We start from the raw sequence: 18,692 nt of genomic DNA, 5'->3' as shown, positions 1-18,692 counted from the left end.
AGCTGAGGGAACATGGCTGGGGAAGGAGGGGAGCTGCCGGCCCAGGAATGGGGTGAGCCAGGAATTGGGCATCACTCCCCGGCTGCCTGAGGCCAGGGCAGCACCCTGGGAGGGGCCGAGTGGGGTCTGCTGAGCACTGCAGAGCTGGCCAGGTGTATACGTGGTCGAGAGAGCAGAGGCAATGATCCCACCTGCCCTGGGAAGCAGCCCAAACCCCACGGTTCCTACAGCCCCCATTCAGTCCTGCTGGGCTGGGGCCGCCTGGCTGGGAGGAGCAGGAAGACCTGAACCCAGAGCCCCTCTCAACCCTGATGACCGCTTGAAGCCCAGGGCGGCCCTGATGGGCAGCTCCCCTGAAGCCACCGTGCCCCGTGTGCGGGAGGGCGAGCCCTAGGGCCCGCTCCAAGCCTGGTGTCCACTAGGGATGCAGCCAGGGCAGGCCGACCACAGATGCATGTTTTCCGTCTCAGTCCTCGCGTTGTCTCACCAAGCGAAGGCTCCAATTTCAGGCCCTGGAAAACACTGCTATTTCTGTGAGCTTTGCAGGGAACGCCGCCCAGGAGTCGTCTTATGGGGGTGATGGAACCCTGAGCAGCACACACCCAAGCAGACGCTTGCGTGGTCAGTTTAATTGGAGCCCTTTCCTGTACTGCTGGCGGCGGGGCTCGGCGGGTGCTGGAGAGCATTTCCGGAAGGCTGCCTCAGAGGCTCCAGCGCACAGGTGCACGCACAGCACGACTGCGGGGTGGGGGCCCACCCCTGAAGGCCTAAATGTGGGGGGGGAGCCCCTCAGACACGGTCCCAGCCCCCGACAGCCCGGCCAGGGGACATCAAAGCCTCACGCAGCACGTTTGCCTCAGTCGGATGGTCCAGTGAGAGGAGCTCACGTGTTGGGGTGCTCACTTTGCAGCCTCACCCATCGGCCGCATGGGGGCAGTGCAGTGACAATGTTTCAGCTTTCCTACCTGTTGACATCCTGAGGGCTGGCTGACACAGACACTGCACCCCTGGCCAGGCTGGGAGTCACAGGTTTGTGTTTTCCGACTCTGCCTTGCCTGCCAGTCCCTGTGGACGGCGTGGGGGAAGCTATGGCCGCCCCCCTCCCTCCCGTGGTGCTCTTACTGGCAGCTTTTGCCGTTTATGTAGAAAGGATATTTCCTCCTAACAAAAAGTGACAGCCTGCAGGAGCAGAAGGATGCCGACTTCCCAGAGACCAGGCCCCTTGTTGAACAAGGGTGAACTCAGGACAGGGACAGCGGGGCTAGACCGAGTGCAGGGTCCTGTGTGCCCGCCGTCCTGGCTGGCTGGGCGGGCCACAGGGGCACAGGGGTGCAGGCAGGCCTGACCCTCATGCGGGCCGCACAGGCCAGCAAACCAGTCCCTTTGCTGGGAGGGTGAACGCGTGGCCCACATCTCACTCAGTGAGGCCACCGTGAGTGTCCACTCCTAGCTGGGCTGGGTGATCGCCACAGTGGCATCCTGCTCAGTGTACCCTGTGTTCCCGTGCCCTGTGGGGCCTTTGGAACCGCAGGCTCCCCAGGAAGACACTGAATCCCGGGTCCACTCCCAGAGTTGTGGAGAACCACTGTCTTCGGAGAAACCTGGCTGCAAAGATTCCTTGTTTCTTCTCTAATTTCCCAAGTGATTTGATTCAAGAACCCCCACAGGGAGCCTGTGAGCACACCACAGCCCCCTCTGGGGACGGGGACCCCCACGAATGTTTCCCGAGGGGTGACCATCAGAAGTTCCCGTGTCCTCCTGCAAACAGGGCGGCCCTGGGCACGGGGGAGATGAGCAAGCACCTCCCCCCACCAGAAGGCTCCTTCCCCCCAGCCCCTCCTGAACGTCACCCCAGAGGGCACTGCGCTGTGCCTCTCCCCGGGCTCGGAGCTCACCTCCTGACCTGGGGGTCGGGGCAGAGAGGAGGGTCTGTGGCTCAGGGTTGGGGTCCCCACCCACCCAGCAGCTGGGCACGTGGGAGGCTCCAGTGAAGGGGCAGCGGCCACCTCCCACCTCCTGGCTGTGGTCATGCTGTGGCCTGGCCCACTCAGTGCCCCACGTCAGGTCAGGACCAGATGAGTGCTGCATCCTGCAGGGCAGCACACTGGCTGCTGGCCCGGGTGACCTGCCGGTGTGGCCTGAGACAGAGCGACACCCTTGTTCCTAGGCAGCAGCTTCGTAGGGAGAACAGGACGCGTCTGGCTCGCCTCTGGCTGCACCGACCAGCATTTCAGCTGAGCGACGTGCCCTGGGTCTCGGGCCAAGAGAACACACACACACGGGTGTACTGCCAGCGCCCACTCTGCTGGGGAACCCCGCCTCCAGGGTCACCTGGGGGGACGGTCAGAGCAGGGATTGCGACGCGACCCTGTTAAAAGACTGGAGGCCCCGGGATCCAGGCCAGGCCGGATCTGGGTGTACTGTTCTTGTTCAGCCTGAAGGCTTCAAAGGGGCACCGGGAGAGCAGGCAGCTGGGAGCGGAACCAGCAAGGTGGCTGGAGACTCTGGGGAGGGAGTGGTGAAGGCGGAGGGTGGGGTGGAGGCAAGGGGCTGAGGTGGGCAGGTCACCCCATCAGGGGTCCAGTTCAAGGGTCCCGGATGGAGGCGCCCCAGGTCGTGGGGCGGGGGGAGGTGGATGCGAGCTGTGCCCAGTGGGTGGGGAGGGGGAGGGTGTTGACGCAACATCACCACCCCCGACTCATTCGCAGCAAGACGGGCTTCACTGAGAGTGTCTGGACCCCACAATTACAGGAGAAGGCCTGTGCACGGGGCTGGCGGCTGCTTGCCAAAGGTGCCCCGAGTGGGACGTCCCCTCTTCCCGCCGTGGGAGCTTGCCCCCTGCCCTGAGACCTCAAAGGGCCCCACAGGTGGCGCACTGCCTTCCCCGGGGTTCCCACGAGGCCGGTCTGCGACTACCTTCCACCTCGTGACGGCTGCCCCAGGAGGAGTGCTTCTCCACCCAGCCGCTGGTGGGCTCCCAGGCGCCTCTGCCCCTGGCTCCTTGGCACGCTGTGGTCAGTCCCCCTTGGGTCTGTGCAGCCCTCACACACCTGACATGCCCTTGCCGGACACAGACGCTCCCCGACGGCAGGGCGAGGGGGTGGAGAGACACCCGCTCTGCCACAGGCCCCGCCGTCCAACCCAGCAGGAGCGGCCCTCCCCAAGCGGCTCGCAGGTCACCCTCCTCCCCTTCTGCTGGGGCACGGGGGGGTCACCGCCCACAACCTGGGCACCACGGCAAGGCTGCGACTCTTCCTAAAGGAAGAAACGTGGGACAGTCTCTGGAAGGCTGTCCTTTCCCACGCAGCTGCTTCTCCCGTGGCCATACCTGGGTCCCCAGGCAGAAGCGCGGCCTGTCCGTCTGAACCTTCTCACACATGGGCAGCGCAGACCCTCTGCGTCGTGCTGGGCTCCCAAAAAGGGAGACAGAACGCCCCCAGAGGTGGCAGGCAGCCTGTCCCTAAGGCTGACGTTGTTTTGGGAGCCTCCCACAGTCCACAGACATCCATCCCGTGGCCGAGCCAGAGAACTGACACAGAAAACACGCCTGAGCGACGGCTCTCCCCTTTACCAGGAACGTCCAGGCCCCGCCTGGCATTTGGGAAACGTCTGCTTCCAAATCAGACTTTGGGAAAACATTTATTACGGAGAGTGGCCGCCAAGTCCCCCTTCAGGGAGGCCATGGCAAGGTGGGCCCTGCCGCCAAGGAGGGCACAGGGGCGGGTCCGCCCACTGGCACCTGCCTTCCCCGCGGCCCCCGTCCACAGCGAGAGCTCTGCTGCCTGAGGACGCAGCCCCGTGTGCTGGGGCGAGGCCACGGCTGTGCCTCCAACCCCCAGGTGCTCGGGAAGATGCTGGCCTTCAGCACAGGGTCCTGGGAGGAGGGCCTGGCAGCCCCGCCCAGAGTCACTCCACGTCCTCCTGCAGCTCCTGCTTGTGCAGGGCCTGCAGCCTGCAGACCACGGTCTGGTGGACGGCCTCCAGCCCCTCACTGTCCAGTTCCCGCAGCAGCAGCAGGATGGCTGTCAGGATGTTGTTCTAGGGGCACAGAGGGTCACTGGCTGAGTGCCACGCCTCCCAGGTGGGCTGCCCACACCCGGACGCGTGGGCCTGGCCAGCAGCATGCGTGCATCTCGGCCGCACAGCCTTCAGGAGGGGGCTTTCCAGGCAACGGATGGAGACTTGGGAGGACTGAAGTCACAGCCGTGGCACTGGGAGGGCGCCCACTGCCTGCAGCGACTTCCTACAAACTGACTTACCTCCTGCTCCAAGCCCCGAGGCCCAGAGAGGCTGAGTAATGGGCCCTCAGTCACACAGCTGCTCAGTGACAGGGCAGGGGCCAGAGCAGGTGCTGGGCAATGTGCTCAGACGCGCACGTGCTCAGGTGTTTACGCACAGGCATCCACATCTCTACACCCGCTTTCCACCTTCACTCGAGCAGGGCAGTGTTACAGTTTCTACTAGGAAACTTGGGGGAGGATTTTGCATGAAGGAGCTCCTTGAGCCGATCCTCCTTCTGGAGTGAGAAGACACGGCCGCGAGCTGGAGCGTGCACACAGCCACGTGACCATGTCCGCTCAGAAGCCTGCCCAGGGCACTAACCCCTGGCCACTGCGATGCCCCAAGGCTCCAGCTCCCTACAAACCTCACTGCCCCGGCCCCCCGACCCCAGGCCATCAGCACCTTGCATTCAGAGGCCTGCGGGGGCTCGCTGCCCCCCTGGGCCCCAGCCTGGCTAGATCCTCGAGGGCAGGGCCCTTCCGTTCTCTGCTTCTGGAGCAGGCGTCCCGTTAACGGGTGTAATAGTCTTTTGTCTTTATGGAAAGCACAGCTCTGAACCAGTGTTTTCAAGCTCTGGCCCACTCTCCTGTGCAAACACCCCATGTGCAAGTGGGGGTGGGGGGAGCTTCAGGCCTCATCCCACCTACAGGGCAGACCTGCCACCAGGATGGTATCCACTTCGGGGCTCCTGTAACGTGTGCAGGGACCCTGAGCTGCCCCACGCACCACCTCCCTGAGGAGAGTGTGGTCCCGAGGCGACAGTGATGGGCTGGACAAGGCCGGTTGGGGAGACCGGCCTCAGGTCCAGCAACTGCTGCCTAGACTGGCCTTCAGCCTGTGGTCACAGCTGTCTGCAGGCCCGTGGTGACACCTCCAGGTGGGGTGGCCCTCCCCAGGACGGGGCCTCAATCCGCCCCCTCTGAACCTCCCATGAGCTCCCCGTGCATTTCAAGTGGTCACTGACATAACAGGTGAGTCCCAGCCCGTGGCTCTGGGCAGCCCCCCGGACTGTGGACCCCACCTGCATGAGACCATGGGTGGGTCCCAGCACCCAGCAGCTCTGGTCAGGCAGAGCCAGCTGCTGCAGCAGAGGCTGGGGGGTCACGGCCCCCCAGACCCCGGTTCTGCTCACACAGCCCCCCATCCCACGTGACCAGGCGGTGAGGCCCCCCATGCTCCCCGCCAATGACCCGCTTGGGCTTGGGCTCGGGAGCCCCTCTGGCTCAGGAACTGGAGCCCAGCCTGCTGGGGCGCAGGGGCACCCAGAAAAGCTGCTGTGTGCCAGTTAAGAGGACGCACCTGGCGAGAAGTGGCCCCGTCCTGCTGCCCTTGATCCTGGAGCAGGGCCATCCCGTGAGCAGGGAAAGGGGCCAAGCACAAGCCAGAGTGGCGCGCGTGGCAGAGACCTTGGCGGGACCGGGTCTTCGACAACGTCGCCCAGCGGCCCCGTGACCAGCAACTGCTGTCCCTGCAGGGAGCCTCTGGAGCCGCAGGGCCTGCGTCCCGGTCCTTGCACGGTGAGGCCACCCCGCCCTGGCCAGGAGGGCCCCCACTTCTAACGCCAGGCTGGAGGCCTCTCTACAGGCAGCACTCTCCAACTTTAGGTCCTGCCACAGCCACGCTGCCGAGCCCAGGACGGGCCTCACATGGGCCCTGGGGGCAGTGGGTGCAGGGAGGCCCGGCTGCACACTCAGGCTCACCCTCACTGGCCACGTGCAGCCAGCCTGGACCTGGAGACATACACTGGACCCGGACGGCCTGCTTCCCACCCTCCGGGGCCTGGCTGTGCACGGCCTTGTGGCGTCTCCAGCCACTGTCCCCCGCCCTCAGCCCGCAATTTCCACATTCCGGGCTGGGGAGCCAGCGGCCACCATGATACTCACCCTGTTCTTGAGACTGCTTGCGGCCTCCCTCTGTGAGAAGGATGGAAATCGGTCCCGGGAAGGGGGCTTCAGGCCGAGCTGTCCCTGGACGCTGCTCGGGGGAGGACAAGGGGCGTGAGGCCCGAGGAGCTCGGGGCCCCAAAGCCGCACCTTTCACACAATATCCGCAGGTCCAATCCCAGAGCCACGGAGAGTCTCACTCCTCAAAGTGGACCCTCACCCCATCCACAGGGACTCCCACTCTATGACACTGTCTCTCGAGGGATGGGAGCCCCAGACACGAGGGGAAGACAGGACTCACTTCTCTGACCCACAGGGTAACCTCCCTGCACCCAGAGCTCCAGCCCCAGACACGGAGAAGGGCCTGCAACTGCCCCTGCTGGCCATCACCCACGGGCCCTCGACGTGCAGGAGAGCAAGACAGGCGCGGTCATCCGCTAGTGGACACTCAGCCAGGGGTCTGCTGTGAACAACAGTCTCCACCACCTTCCCTGCATTTAGTTTCTGCTCAGAAATGTCCGTGACAGTCAGTCAGCTGCCCTCAGAGGCCGCCAAGCCACAGGAGGTGTGCCGTGGGTCAGGGAGGGCTCTTCCTTGGCCAGCACACCCCGCTGGCTCTGGGGGTCCCTGAGGCTGCACAATGGCTCAAGCAGCCACTGGGCTTCCCTCCCGCCCCGCTGGCCCTGCATGCCTGCTAACCTACTGCCCTGAGTCCACAGTCCCCGCGCAGGGCTGGTTCCACACTCACACGAGTTCCCTGCCCGGGGCCACCTGGATACCCCCTCCCCTTAGTCCTAGAGGCACAGCCATGCTGACCCCACCTGGCCTCCTCCTCACTGAGGCTCAGCAGGTCCTGTGACGTCTCAGTGGTGGCGTCCATGGTGCTCAGCGCATATGACAGCTCGGGCTGGCCGTTCCCCGTGTCCTCCTGGCTGGGGGCGGTGACCTCCTCTCCCTCTATCAACGCTCGGGACACCTCCTCCTCCGTCACAGCTTTGGGGGGTCGGGAGAGGGACAAAAACACCAGTGGCCTCGTCACCCCTTCAGTGTTCAGCACAGACTGCTTCAAAGAAGAGGTGTCTGTCTGTGCACCTGATGGCCGGCTCCCTCAGAACAGAGCCGGGTCCCAACACGGTTGCATCTCCGCCCTGGCAGGTGCCAGTGACTGCTTGCAAAGCTAAATTCCAGCATTTGCCAAAAGCCATAGGGAACCCTGCCCCAAATTGAGACAAATTTTAAAAAGGAACAGAATACGCTGTATTTCTTCTATTTCATTCACATACGGCAATTTCCCTGAAGTCTGTTTATATTAAAGTTGTTCATCTGGGAGAAAATCACTGTGTAAATAAGACAAAGGTCAGGAACCAGCACAGAGAGTGTCAGCGACGAACCAGAGAAAGGCACAGTCCCCGGAAGCGGGCTGGAATCCCCCGAGGCAGGAGCGCAGACGGCCCACACACTTGGCCAGCTGCGTGCCGTGGGTGCCGGAGGAGACGCAGGTGAAAACGGCAGGGAGGCGGCGTCTCCACCAGGATGGCAACCCCGAGCCGGAGGGCGAGGGGCGCTGGGCACCGCCAGCCCTGGGGACTGGCAGTGACGCGCCCCGGGCTGCGTGGATGAGTGTCGAGCAGAGGGGGCGTGGCAGGTGGAAAGGAGGCGCCGCAGCTCAGCGCCTCCAGGGCAGCGCAGAGAGACGCCCTGGCCGGGCGGCTGAGACCCCCCACCCCGACCCGGGCCGCGCCAGGCGCCTGCCAGGGGACACGTACCCTGGTTGTCGAGCTTCTGCAGCTGGGGCAGGGTGCGCAGCACGGTCATGCGGTAGCGGTGGGGACACGCGCCGCAGCACGGGTTCCCCGCCAGCCAGAGCACGCGCAGGCGCGGCAGGCCCTTCAGGTGGGAGAGCTCGGCCAGGCTGGCGATGCGGTTCCCGCGCAGGTACAGCTCGCTCAGCTGCCGGCAGCGGCTCACCGGCTCCAGGGAGGAGATGCTGTTGACGCTGCACGGAGGCGCCAGTCAGCGCGGCCGGAAGCCCCCGACAGCGGCCCGGTCCCCGACACAGGCAGGGGCACTGCCCGGCCTGCCCCACGGCCCCCGCCCCAGTCAGAACCGGCCACAGGGGCTCAGGGTCCAGGAAGGTCCCAGGCCGGGACAAAGCTCTACAGGGGACGGCCTGCAGCTGCAGGTGGGAGCAGCAGCCCCCACCCCGTTCAGGCCTCGGGGCGTCAACATGGGGGTGCGAGGTCTCCCCCTTATAGGACAGGAGGCTGAGGCCGCCCAGACACACCCCTGTGCCTCACAGTGAGTAGCAGCCAGAAAAACCCATGGCACACGTAAGCTCCACGTGACTAAGACTTGAGCACTGACCTTCCAAACCCCGTGTGCACAAAAGACACAGCTCCGGGCTTAAACCATGAACATGTCAGACAGGACATCACCCAGCCACCAGGCAGGGACCCACAGGCTCCAACTGACAGAGCGGCGTCATCACCCCCCCCACACACACACCCAGACAGACCGCTGAGAACACCCCACCTCACAGGTGGGGAAACCGAGGCCCAGACCGGAGCCTGTCGGGGTGGGCTGGGGGTGCGAGAGCACGAGGTGGGCGGCAGGGCACCCATAACGTGACCTCAGAAGACGCAAAGAACGAGCAGAGGGCAGCTGGGGACAAGCAGGGTGGCTGGCTGTGTGGTGAGAAGGGCAAGTCACAGGGGTCCGCACAGAACAAGGGCCACCACCCCACAAGCAGGCGAGTCCCGGGACCTTCTGAACTGCCTGCTTTCCTTGCAGACCTTCAGGCCCTGTGAGGGTTTGCCTGTGGGGACCTCACCCCAGCCTCTGGCAGCACAGCCCCCGCCCTGGGCCCAGAGTGGGCAGGAAAGAGTTCAGGGGGGGAGGGTGCGCCTCCCTCCCCCTGACCCCCCAAACTCCCCAGCGGCCTGGAAGTCCAAAGGCAGTATTTGGTTCATTCAAGGTTTCCTTAATTTGTTAAAATGCTAACGACTGTGGAAGAGGAGAGCGTGACGGCCCTGTGATGCGGGGAAGCTGGCCGAGCTTCGGGGCGGACGCGGCCACGCGGGGGGCTCACCAAGGGAGACAGGCAGGGCAAGCAGGGCGAGTGCCTCCCAGGAAGGAGGGCGGGGCCGAGGGGCTGCAGGCCCTGGCCGGGACTCTGGGGCGACTAGCAGCCTGCGGGAGGGATCTGGGCCTTCTCCTCCTCTTTAAGCCCGGTGACTTAAAAGTGACGGCCGGTGGGTGTTGAGTACCTGAGGGTGACCACTTCCAGGCTGGGCATCTCCCGGCATATGGAGATCTAGGGGGAAGACAGCGTGGTTGCCGACATCGCTGCTCAGGCGCAGCGGCATCACACCTCTCCAGCAGCCCACGGAGAACCTAGCTGGAGCCGCCGGCAACCCCACGTCCAGGGCCTGAGAGGGGTGGCCTCCTTCACCCCAGCGGGAGCACGCACAGCTCTGCCCCACGCCCCTCTGCAGCCTAGACATCCCCCCAGCTGATGGGAGAAACTGGCACCGTCTCTACAACTTTAAACAGCACCATTACCACCAAACGCTGCAGCCATCGACACGGAGCACCCCTAATCTCAGATGCCCTCAGAGGACATCAGCAAGGGGCCGCAGTGGACAGAGAGCCTGTCTTCCTTCTGTCCCCGACACACACACAGAGAACAAAGGACAGAAGCCCCTTCTTGCCAATGGAGCTATGCCAATAGGGAGGCGGGCCTAGAACTGGGTCTCAGACCACAGTAACACTGACTCAGTGGGAAAGAGCGGTGGGGCTCAGGCTGATTCACGAAGCCCCCCAACCTGTCAGGTTGATAAGCGGTGCAGCCCCAGTCTGTGTGGCTGCCAGACGCCAGGCACGGAGTCACACGGGGCCCCGACCTCAATAAGCTCGCCCTCTGGCCAGGATGCTCATACTTGCAACACAAGTGTTTTCTGCCACGGTGCTGCTTTGTTTTGTTTGTTTTCGCTGTTAACATATGCAGCATTTCAGTTAGAGTATGAAGCGGAATCAGCTCTTCTGGACAGCCCAGCCACTCAGTGTTTCCAACTTTGTTTTTCAGGAAAGGTATAGTTCAAGTTACAAAACAGAAGTCGCTTAGAACCAACTGATTGGCACCCAGACTGTGTGCAAGTTGGGGACATTCATCCTAGGAGTGAGAGAGGAAGGGGGCGGCGCATTCAGACTCACAACTCAGTTCAGCTCCGCACAAGCTGCGCCCCCACCCCAGCCCTATCTCTTCCTACAGTTGGTGGGGGCAAGAGGGAGGACAGGGTGAAGCTGGACTGACCAAGAGGACTTGCTGAAGTGAGGAACCTCCTAGGGGACGTGAAGTCCAGGAACCTATAAAAAAAGACCCCAAGCCAAATGCACTGCTCCTTAAAGGAAACCGAGTCCCTGGGGCTATTCCCCAGGTCAGAGCAGGTCTGCATCTTGGAACTGCTCCCTCCTCTCCACAACATAGAGGCCCTCCATCCACATGAGAATGTTTGAAGGAACTTCAGAATAAACTTGGATACTACAGAACTTTTCTTTTCATTAGCAGCGCTGCCCTACAAAAACTGCTAAATGAACAAAGCAGACTGGGGCCAGGATCGGATGAGTGAGGTCCGGTCACCTCTTGGGGACCAGGGACCATTTGGAGGTGATCAGCACAATACTTACATCTGTGAGGCGGCTGCCCCTGGGGAAAGAAAAGACATACATACTTTTACTTTGTTAAAATTGAATACATAAATTTAAAAACAAAAAAAAAAGTTCCAACAATTAATGACAAACGTCTATAAACTTTAAGAGTCTCTGATTTCAAGGACAAAGTAAAAGCAAGCTTTCTCAGATAACTGACAAAGGGGCCCCAAATTGTTTCTTAGCTGATTTTGGACAAAACTATTTGACACTAGAGGGCTACTTCTCAGACTGAGGAGGGGCAGAGGTTGCGCCCTCTGAAGCACACAAAGATGTACTCATTCTGAAGGCTGCTGCATAGAGGGATAATTCCCTCACTAATGTAGATAAACAAGGGAGCCTTTGTAAGAGGCCAAGTTCAAGGGCTCAACATGCAACTTATGAGACACACTTCAGAAAGCCTGAAATAGGGCTGTTGTTCCTCCCTGCTGAGCGGAAGGGTGACCTCCTTGTGCAGAACAAAGACGTGCATTATTGAAAACAAAGGACAGGGATGTTGTGGCCAAAATACCAGATGTGCAGGACAAGGAGAAAGGCTTTTTAATGAACAGGCAGAGCTCACTGCAGTCAGTCTGCTGACACCAGTGGGAGGAAGGTCTGCTTCTGGCCGAGTGCCCCACTCCCCACCTGCCCAGTTTACAGAGGTGCGTGGAGCCGTGTTCTGGGTTCCCAGTGACCCCGTGTAGAACTTGCAGGTTTGGAAGCACTTCTGTCTTTCCTTGGCTCAGTTCAGCCTGGCTGCCCTGCCTTGGATCCTGCACTGACCCCACAGCACCTGTATCTTGACCTGTCACCTCCCAGACAGCGAGTCACTCAGGGACAGCCCCCACACCTCTGCCCCTGGCAGGTGGGCTCAATTACAAAAACATTTACTGAAGCATTACTTTGGAGTCTCTGCTCCCTTTCTTTACCCTAGAAATAGTGTCAATCATCTTGATCTCCCACCTTATTGCTGGCAGTTTCAGAAATGAGACTGTCCACGGAGTGCACCATCTGCCCCACCAAAGCTATCTAGAAGCCAAACAGCCAGCCTTCAACGTAAGTCCCAATATTTCAAGCAAGGAGAGGTGTGGAGCCTTGTGTGAAACACTACCACTCAGGAGGGGTGCAAATTCTGGGATGATCTTTGTCCAAGGCCACCTGAGCTCACAGCACCTCTGGAGCAGACCGGCCTGGGGCAGGGGCCGGGAAGGGGAGGTGGCAGTGCCCCCTCTACCCCGAGCCCCTCTACAGCCTCCGCAGACCCTCCTCGGTCCCGCCCCAGAGCAGCGATGCCGGGCAGGGGTCCCCGCTCCAGGGCGGGGGTACTGGGCTGGGGTCTCGGTTTCTCCGGCAGCTCTTCCTGGCCCTACTCCAGGGAGGGGGTGCTGGGCAGCGGGGAGGAAGCGCGGGGGCGACCACGGCCTCTGGGCCTCACCAGCAGTTGAGCTTCCGCACGCTGTGCAGCTCCGAGGCCTTGGCCCGGGACAGGACCATCTTGCGCGTCAGCTTCATGGCGGAGCGCCGCCGGGACCGCAGACCCCGCCAAGCTCTCCAGCCACCCGCTACCTGGGAGGGTGTCGGCTCCGCGGCGGCGCGTCTCTAGGGGGCGGGGCCGCGTCGTCAGGGGCGGGTCCTGGCAGACCATTGGCCACCAGTGAGGCGGCGGGCAGGCGCGTGCGCACTGGGGCCGCAGGGCTCCCGCTCCCCTGCGTTGGCTTCGCCTCCGTCCGCCGCGCCCCGGCCCTGGGGCCGCGCGCCTGGTCCCGCGCTTGCTGGGCGTGGAGACGCCGGGCTCTGACGTAATTCTGCTGCGACGGGGTGGGACCTGCCCCCAGCCCCCAGCCCCGAGCGTTTGGAATGGTGGGCTCTAAACTGCCCTGAATTACAGAGATTTAAAGCATCGAGAGGAGACAGCCAGGGCAGTCCTAGGGCTGTGTTGACCCCCCTGCCCCTCAGCATTCAAGGCAAGGAGGCGGGGCCAAAGGTGCGGGCCAGCCGCGAGACCTCACGAGTACTGGAACATTTTAGAAGTCAGAGGTTACTTGGGCGGTGTCCGCTGGAAAAAAAGGGCGTCTTAAAGGCTGAGACTTGTGTTTTATTCATGGCACCCTCCTGAGGACTCGGGCTGGGATGCGGCCTCCCGGAGCTCCGAGGGAGCTCTGAGGGAAGGCCCCGAAGCGGCAAGGTAGAAGCCAGGATATAGGAGTTTTTGCAGCAAAGACCAGGTGGTTGGAACATCAAAAAATGACTGTTAACTGAAGAAAACGAGACCTCTCACGTCAAGGGATTTAGCACTTTTCTGTGTGGGAAAGTGCAAAGTCTGGGCTCTTAGAAATTGTTCCTTTGATGTGCACCTAGCTGTCCAGGGCCCGTGTTCTGTTCCTCCACATCCTGAGTCCCCTCGGGGGCACCGCTGGGGGTGGCTGCAGAGGCCGGGCTGCCCGCTTGTCTCCCTCCTGAGTTCCCTTGGCTCACCGGGGCTGTGGTCATGGGTGATGACCTGATGGCCGCCGCATCCTTTGTTTACTGACATGGCAGGCAGCTTTTCGTTCACAGCAGCACGGTACATTAAGACAGGTATGTGGGATCTCAGACCTGTTAGAGGCGACAAGACCAAACTTAGCCTCCTAGGGGAGCTCTCTCCACTAGGCCCTGGTCCTGTCTTTGGCCTGCCCAGCCCAGTCTTAGCAAAGATCCTGCTAAGTCACCCCCACCTTTGGTCTCTGATCGCCCTCATCATCTGATTAAGCTCCTCGTTCCCCCAAGTGGTATCTGTCTTCTTGGCCTGTCTTTAGCAACATCCCCTGCCCTTGAAGTCTCTTAGTAACTTTCTATCTATGGACCCCTCTCTCATAAACCCCCCTTTTCCTTGTTGAACTTGGAGTTCAGCCCAGTCTCTCTCCTCTAATTGCAATAATCTGGAGTAAAGTCTTCCTTATCCTTTTAACATATGTCAGAATAACTTTTTCTTTCACGGAGGTCAAAGGTTGCTTTCCCAGGACATCACAGCAACATCTGAAGCCCAGGGTCCCGGAGGCTGATGGAGGACCTGCCTGTAGGAGAGGCCCGTGGCAGGACGAGGAGTGGTGATTCAGTGGGGGAGAGTGGGATTTTGCTATAGGACCTTCCATCCCATCCAGCCCCACCATTTTTGTCGTAAAAACGATGTAAGGAATTGGAAAAAGAGAAAAGCACTCCCACACAGTAGTTTAACAACTGCTGTGCGCTCTGTGTTTTGTCCTGGGCGCTGTGTTTTGCTGGGACATGCAGTGTTGTGAAGAGTTTATCAGTCAGATTCTCGCCCTGAGACCCATCTTCCATGCCTGGGTTCTGCCTCGGGGTGCGTGGGCCCAGCAAGAGTCCCAGGTGAGTGGAACCGGGTGTGAGGGGGGTGTGGGGCAGGGCGCAGAAAGCTGGAGCACAGGTGGCCCAGTCCCCCATGCCGCCTCCACCATTGTACCAGTGCCTGTGGCCACACGGGGGCTCCTCTGATCAGCTGGTAAGGGTGGCCTGCTCAGGGTGTGGGTGGAAATGGACAGAGCTGCTGGATGTCTCTCTCAGGTGGCCTTGGAGGACAGAGGTGAAGGCTGATGCCTGCAACGGCCAGGTGTTGGCCTGGGACTTGGTTTGACCCCGCTTGCAGGTCCCTAAGCCTGTTACTCCTTCACAAATGCCAGCAGGAGACTGACTCCTGGGTCAGAGACAAAAGTCAGTTTATTCCTCATGGCTTTGGCACATTTGCATCAGTTCCCTAACCCCTGAGTTTCATGGGAGTAACGCAGGGGGCTCGGTGGATGCTTGCTGCACACGCTTTCGGGTGCACAGGAATACCAGGAAGGAGCAGAGGGCTCTGGCTCCACCCTTTTCCAGCAAGCAGTGAGCAGTCCTCATCTTGGTCTAGGGGCGATGTTCCCTCAGCTCTCACGGTTACCAGCTGTAGGAACAACCCGAGGAAATGGCTTCACAGCCTTGGCACATAAGCAAGATGCGTAGGTGAGCAGGAGGTCCCGGGCCCCACGTGGAGCGCCTCCTCCTCTGCTCTGTGTTGGGGGAGGGCACTGACCACAAGTGGATTCACGGGAGGGCAGGAATGGCCTTACCCTCTGATAGGGGGCTGGAAAGAGGTAAGACTGGAGAATTGGGGACAAGAAGGTCTGGAAGAGGCACTAGGGTGGGCCATAGTGTGAAGATTCTCAAACCCCACACTTAGGCCACTGGGGTGTCCAGCACAGATGAGACGCTGGATAGCCTGGGAGGGCAATGCCTTAGCTACCTGACGGCCATCAGCCTCTGTCCTCAGCCAGTCCAGTGCTAGCTGGTGATCAGGGAGGGGGAGGCCATTGCGGCTTGGACAGAGGGACGGGGAGACGGGACTGAGATGCACCTGGGCAGGACAGACACTCTCTCGTTCTGGGTTTGGCTTTCCTTCCCGGGGCCTCAGCCAGCACCACGGTTTGAGGGCTCACTGCAGTTTGATCCACCAGCACAGGGTCCCGTGCAATAGGCAGCTGATCAAGGGGCCGGAAGATCCTGAGAGATCTGGCCCCTGCCCACCTCCCCTCATTTCCTGCCACACTTGCCGGCACACTTCACCAGCCACCATGGCATGCCTCTTGGTCCTCAGACACACAACTTGAGTTCACCTCAGGGCCTTTGCACCTGCTTGTCCCTGGGTTCAGATGCCATTCATCAGATTCTTCCAGCTCGATCCATTACTTCCTCCCAGCCCAGCTCAGAAGGGCCCTCCAGCCTGGCCTGACACCAGCCCTGTTGTCTCCAGCTCCTGCCCAAGCCCCGCCCCCCTACCCTGACTCCTCAGTGTTTATCATGACCTGAGGTGGTCTCTGTTGTTCTTCCCCTGGACTGTGGGTCTGAGCACCTCCTTTTCCCAGAGCCCCAGCCCCTAGACGGCCTGCCTGTGGTGAGGCTTCAGGAAACGACTGTGGGCTGGCTGACCGAGATGCATGCAGGGTCTGCAGAGGCATTCACATACCAGCCCTGGCAGGTCCCGGAGTCCCCACTCCATCATCTCTGGGGAGTGAGGAGGTTTCCTGCCACACTGGGTCATGAGGACTGCAAACAGACATGGGGAGCCTGACATGTGGCAGGGGGGAACCTGCTAAGTGAACGGGCCTCCCTGCCCTCCCCATTCCTCCCCTGCCAGGTGACCCTGGCCAGTGCACAGAGTGGTCAGGACGGATGGACTCTGCAGCAAACCACAGAATGGACTTGTAGCAGAGAAGAACGGCCTGTGTTTATTCATTTTACTCAGTGTCCTGAGAGATTGTTCAGACGTGGGGTCATTTCCAGCTTTGTTCTCCCCATGGTTGCTGTAGAATGAATGGGCCACCTGGCCCAGCTTTCTGGGCAGGCCCGTGGCACTAGGGCGGCCACAGTCTTCACACCCCTGTGCAGCACCACCATGGCCACTTGCTCCTGTGGGCAGTCCTTTATGATAAGATGCTTCTGGAATGCAGGTCATCTGCTGACCTCGGAAGTGAAGTGATGAAGGACAACAACGTTGTTCCCCGGCCCGGAGCCCACTTCTCTTGGTCCTCTCTCTAGACCAGGGGTCAGCAACGCACAGCCCACTGGCCAGATCCAGCCACTGCCTGTTCTTGTGAATAAAGTTTTATCGGCACACGGCCAACCCGCTCACTGATGTTTTGCCCGTGGCTGCCTTCTGGCTGCATGGGCAGAGCTGAGTAGCTCCAGCAGAGACCGTCACCTGCAAAGCCTGAACTAGTTACCCTCTGGCCCTACACAGAAGACGTCTGCAGCCCCTGCTCTAGGCTCTGGCCATGTTGGCCGCACCCTCCATCCCTCAGGCCCTCCCTGCCTCCCTTCATTCTTCTCCGAGGAGCCGGCAACCTGGCTTCTCTGCTCTGGTGTATTCTTCATGACCAGAGTGGCCATGCTCACGGATCAGATCTCTGTCTTTTTCAGGGATTGTGGCCTTCTGTTGCGGCCAGGGCTGGGGGCTTTGTATCCTGGACACGCTGTCCGCACTATGACGCAGTCCTCAGCCTTGCCTTCCCTTCTCTGAGCTTGAAACGACCGTCCATCCAGGTCGGCACTTGCTGTCTCTGCTGCTGGTTCCTGCTTTCTGTTCTGACGGGAAGCCTTCAGAATGGCTCTTGCAGGGTGTCCAACAGATAGAATGTGGCCTTCTTGTGAAACATGTGGTTCTTTAGAAGGGAAGGAGCCCCATGGGGACAGTGTGGGTACAGATGTTTCATCAGAAGCCTGATTCATGAAATACTTCACCTCAAGCGATGTTCCCATGGAGGCCCTGGGATACTTAGAAACAAAAGCCAGCCCGTCCGTGCCTGTCCATCGGACGGATCTGCAGTTACTGCTGTCTTGTGAAATATTAACTGTACCCCGTACGCTTTCCGTCAATGAGATGGCTCTCGGGCCAGAGGGCATCAGGGAAGGAGCACTGGGTGAGAGTCTGGACACAGCTGCCCACAACCAGCCACGGACACGGGTGGGTCTCCGCTTCCTTTGCCTGTTCACTGGGGTCTCAGATGCCGCTTGCGGCAGGCTCACTCCTGGGCGGCCACTCACTGCTTGCTGGGCCCGGAGAACGCAGCAGGGCTGGGCGGGGGCTGTGCCCTGCAGCGTGCGGGCCTGCGGGCCGGAGCCGGGGCACGAGTCCCACGTTGCTGTTCTTTAATTCCATGCTGCCAACCGCTTTGGAGGAGAGGCTCCAGCTACCTTCACGTGTATCATAGTGTTTTGAAAAAACAAAACAAACCAGGGCTGTACAAGCGGCTCTGATGGGTCTCACACTTTTCCCAAGCTGCTCAGAGACCTCCCAATAGTGGGGGAATGACGCCGGGGCCACCCTTTGGCCGGTGGACCTGTGGCGCTGCCAGCTGGCTCCTAGCAGAGAGCAGGGGCAGGTGGGGGCAAAGGGCACTCCAGAGGAGGGTGCTCTGGGCAGGTGTCTGGACACTTGGTCAGTGCACTCAGGGGAGGAAATGAGGGGTCAGTTGGCAGCCTCTGGGCCTCGGTATCAGAGAGGCAACGGGACCCTGTTCACTTCCCTGGGGGCCCAGGAGTGGCTGTGGGGCACTGTGGGCTGGCAGCCTGGAAGGAGAGGGCAGAGAGCCTTTGCAGGGTGAGAGAGTTGTGGCCAGGGAGTTTGGACCTTTAGGGAAAACTGAGAACAGGTTTTCAGGAGTCAGAACTCAGTCCTCAGTCCTCCAGCCAGGAGGGTCGAAATCAGGCATTGTGGGGCCCAGTGGCCAGCACCTGCCAGGGTGATGCTGTGTGGTCACATCTTTCCCGCTCCTCCTGCCCCTTTTAGTCCTGCCTTACCCGGCATGGTCTCCTGGCCTTGGGTCCCCCAGGAAGATGGCGAGGGCACCGGCCCGCCGCTGGGGGAAGTAGCTCCCCAGGCCCCAGGCCCACGGGGTCTCCCGCCCCCGCTGACACAACCCCTGCCCAGCTCCGGCCCTTCCCGCGGAGAATCGCTGCACGGGGCAGGCGCTCTCCGTAGCCCCCTGGGAGGAGGTATCCCCTGGGAGGCGGACCCACAGCTCGCGGCGGGAGGTGGGGGCGCTCGGGAGGTCGGCCCGCGCCGGCTTCGGTGAGAGTGTCTGGCTCCAGCCGCGGGTGCGGGACGCGGCGGGCTGCGCTCCCCGGAGCCATGACGCAGAGCGCATTGCGGGGCGCCGTTGGCCCGAGATGCGGGCGGCCCCGCGGGGCCAGGGCGGCCGTCCTGCGCAGCGGCGCGGGTGACGCGCGGGCGCGGGCACCTCTCGGAGCAGGTACGCGCGCCGGGGATGGAGGACGTGCGGCGACGAGGCGGCGGGCGGCGCTGGAGCGGAG

The 18,692-nt window shown here is 61.4% G+C and overlaps 2 protein-coding genes across 6 annotated transcripts in view; one reads left to right on the top strand and one right to left on the bottom strand.

Annotated features, from left to right (window-relative positions):
• Positions 1 to 3,620: 3,620 nt before the first annotated feature.
• CFAP410 (cilia and flagella associated protein 410) lies at positions 3,621 to 12,580 on the bottom strand. Of its 3 annotated transcripts, none has more exons than XM_074343094.1 (7): positions 12,289 to 12,476; positions 10,851 to 10,869; positions 9,431 to 9,477; positions 7,931 to 8,160; positions 6,986 to 7,157; positions 6,165 to 6,255; positions 3,621 to 4,516 (listed from the first exon to the last, which is right to left on the bottom strand). In XM_074343094.1, the coding sequence occupies exons 1-7, from the start codon at positions 12,363 to 12,365 to the stop codon at positions 4,430 to 4,432; spliced, it is 723 nt and encodes a 240-aa protein (XP_074199195.1). In that variant the 5' UTR covers positions 12,366 to 12,476; the 3' UTR covers positions 3,621 to 4,429. The 3 variants fall into 3 exon arrangements, with proteins under 3 accessions (XP_074199195.1, XP_074199143.1, XP_074199244.1); XM_074343042.1 differs by having other exon boundaries at positions 3,621 to 4,038; positions 12,289 to 12,473; XM_074343143.1 differs by lacking the exons at positions 7,931 to 8,160; positions 9,431 to 9,477 and having other exon boundaries at positions 3,621 to 4,038; positions 12,289 to 12,580.
• A 4,148-nt stretch (positions 12,581 to 16,728) lies between these two features.
• Positions 16,729 to 18,692, top strand: part of TRPM2 (transient receptor potential cation channel subfamily M member 2) — a 50,619-nt gene continuing 48,655 nt past the window's right edge. Inside the window, exon 1 of one of the 3 annotated variants that reach the window (XM_045503965.2) lies at positions 16,729 to 17,343. Coding sequence is in view for 1 of the 3 variants with exons in the window: in XM_074342605.1 (XP_074198706.1) it covers positions 18,511 to 18,631 (121 nt within the window). In the remaining 2 variants the exon portion in view is untranslated. The other 2 variants (XR_012499474.1, XM_074342605.1) reach the window with 2 other exon arrangements.

This window comes from Camelus bactrianus, chromosome 1 (assembly GCF_048773025.1).
Source record: "Camelus bactrianus isolate YW-2024 breed Bactrian camel chromosome 1, ASM4877302v1, whole genome shotgun sequence".
In the NCBI taxonomy this organism is placed as follows: domain Eukaryota; kingdom Metazoa; phylum Chordata; class Mammalia; order Artiodactyla; family Camelidae; genus Camelus; species Camelus bactrianus.
The sequence above is the reverse complement of the archived record's forward strand: the minus strand, read 5'-3'. Positions and strand labels throughout refer to the sequence as shown.

Bases quoted from the DNA above. Each gene is read 5' to 3' on its own strand.
- CFAP410 (XM_074343042.1), bottom strand. From the start codon at position 12,365: ATGAAGCTGACGCGCAAGATGGTCCTGTCCCGGGCCAAGGCCTCGGAG. The intron at 8,161-9,430 runs GTACTCAACACC...GCCTCCGTGCAG, and splicing joins CTGGAAGTGGTCACCCTCAG to CGTCAACAGCATCTCCTCCC. The intron at 4,039-6,164 runs GTGAGTATCATG...CTGTGCCCCTAG, and splicing joins CAAGCAGTCTCAAGAACAGG to AACAACATCCTGACAGCCAT.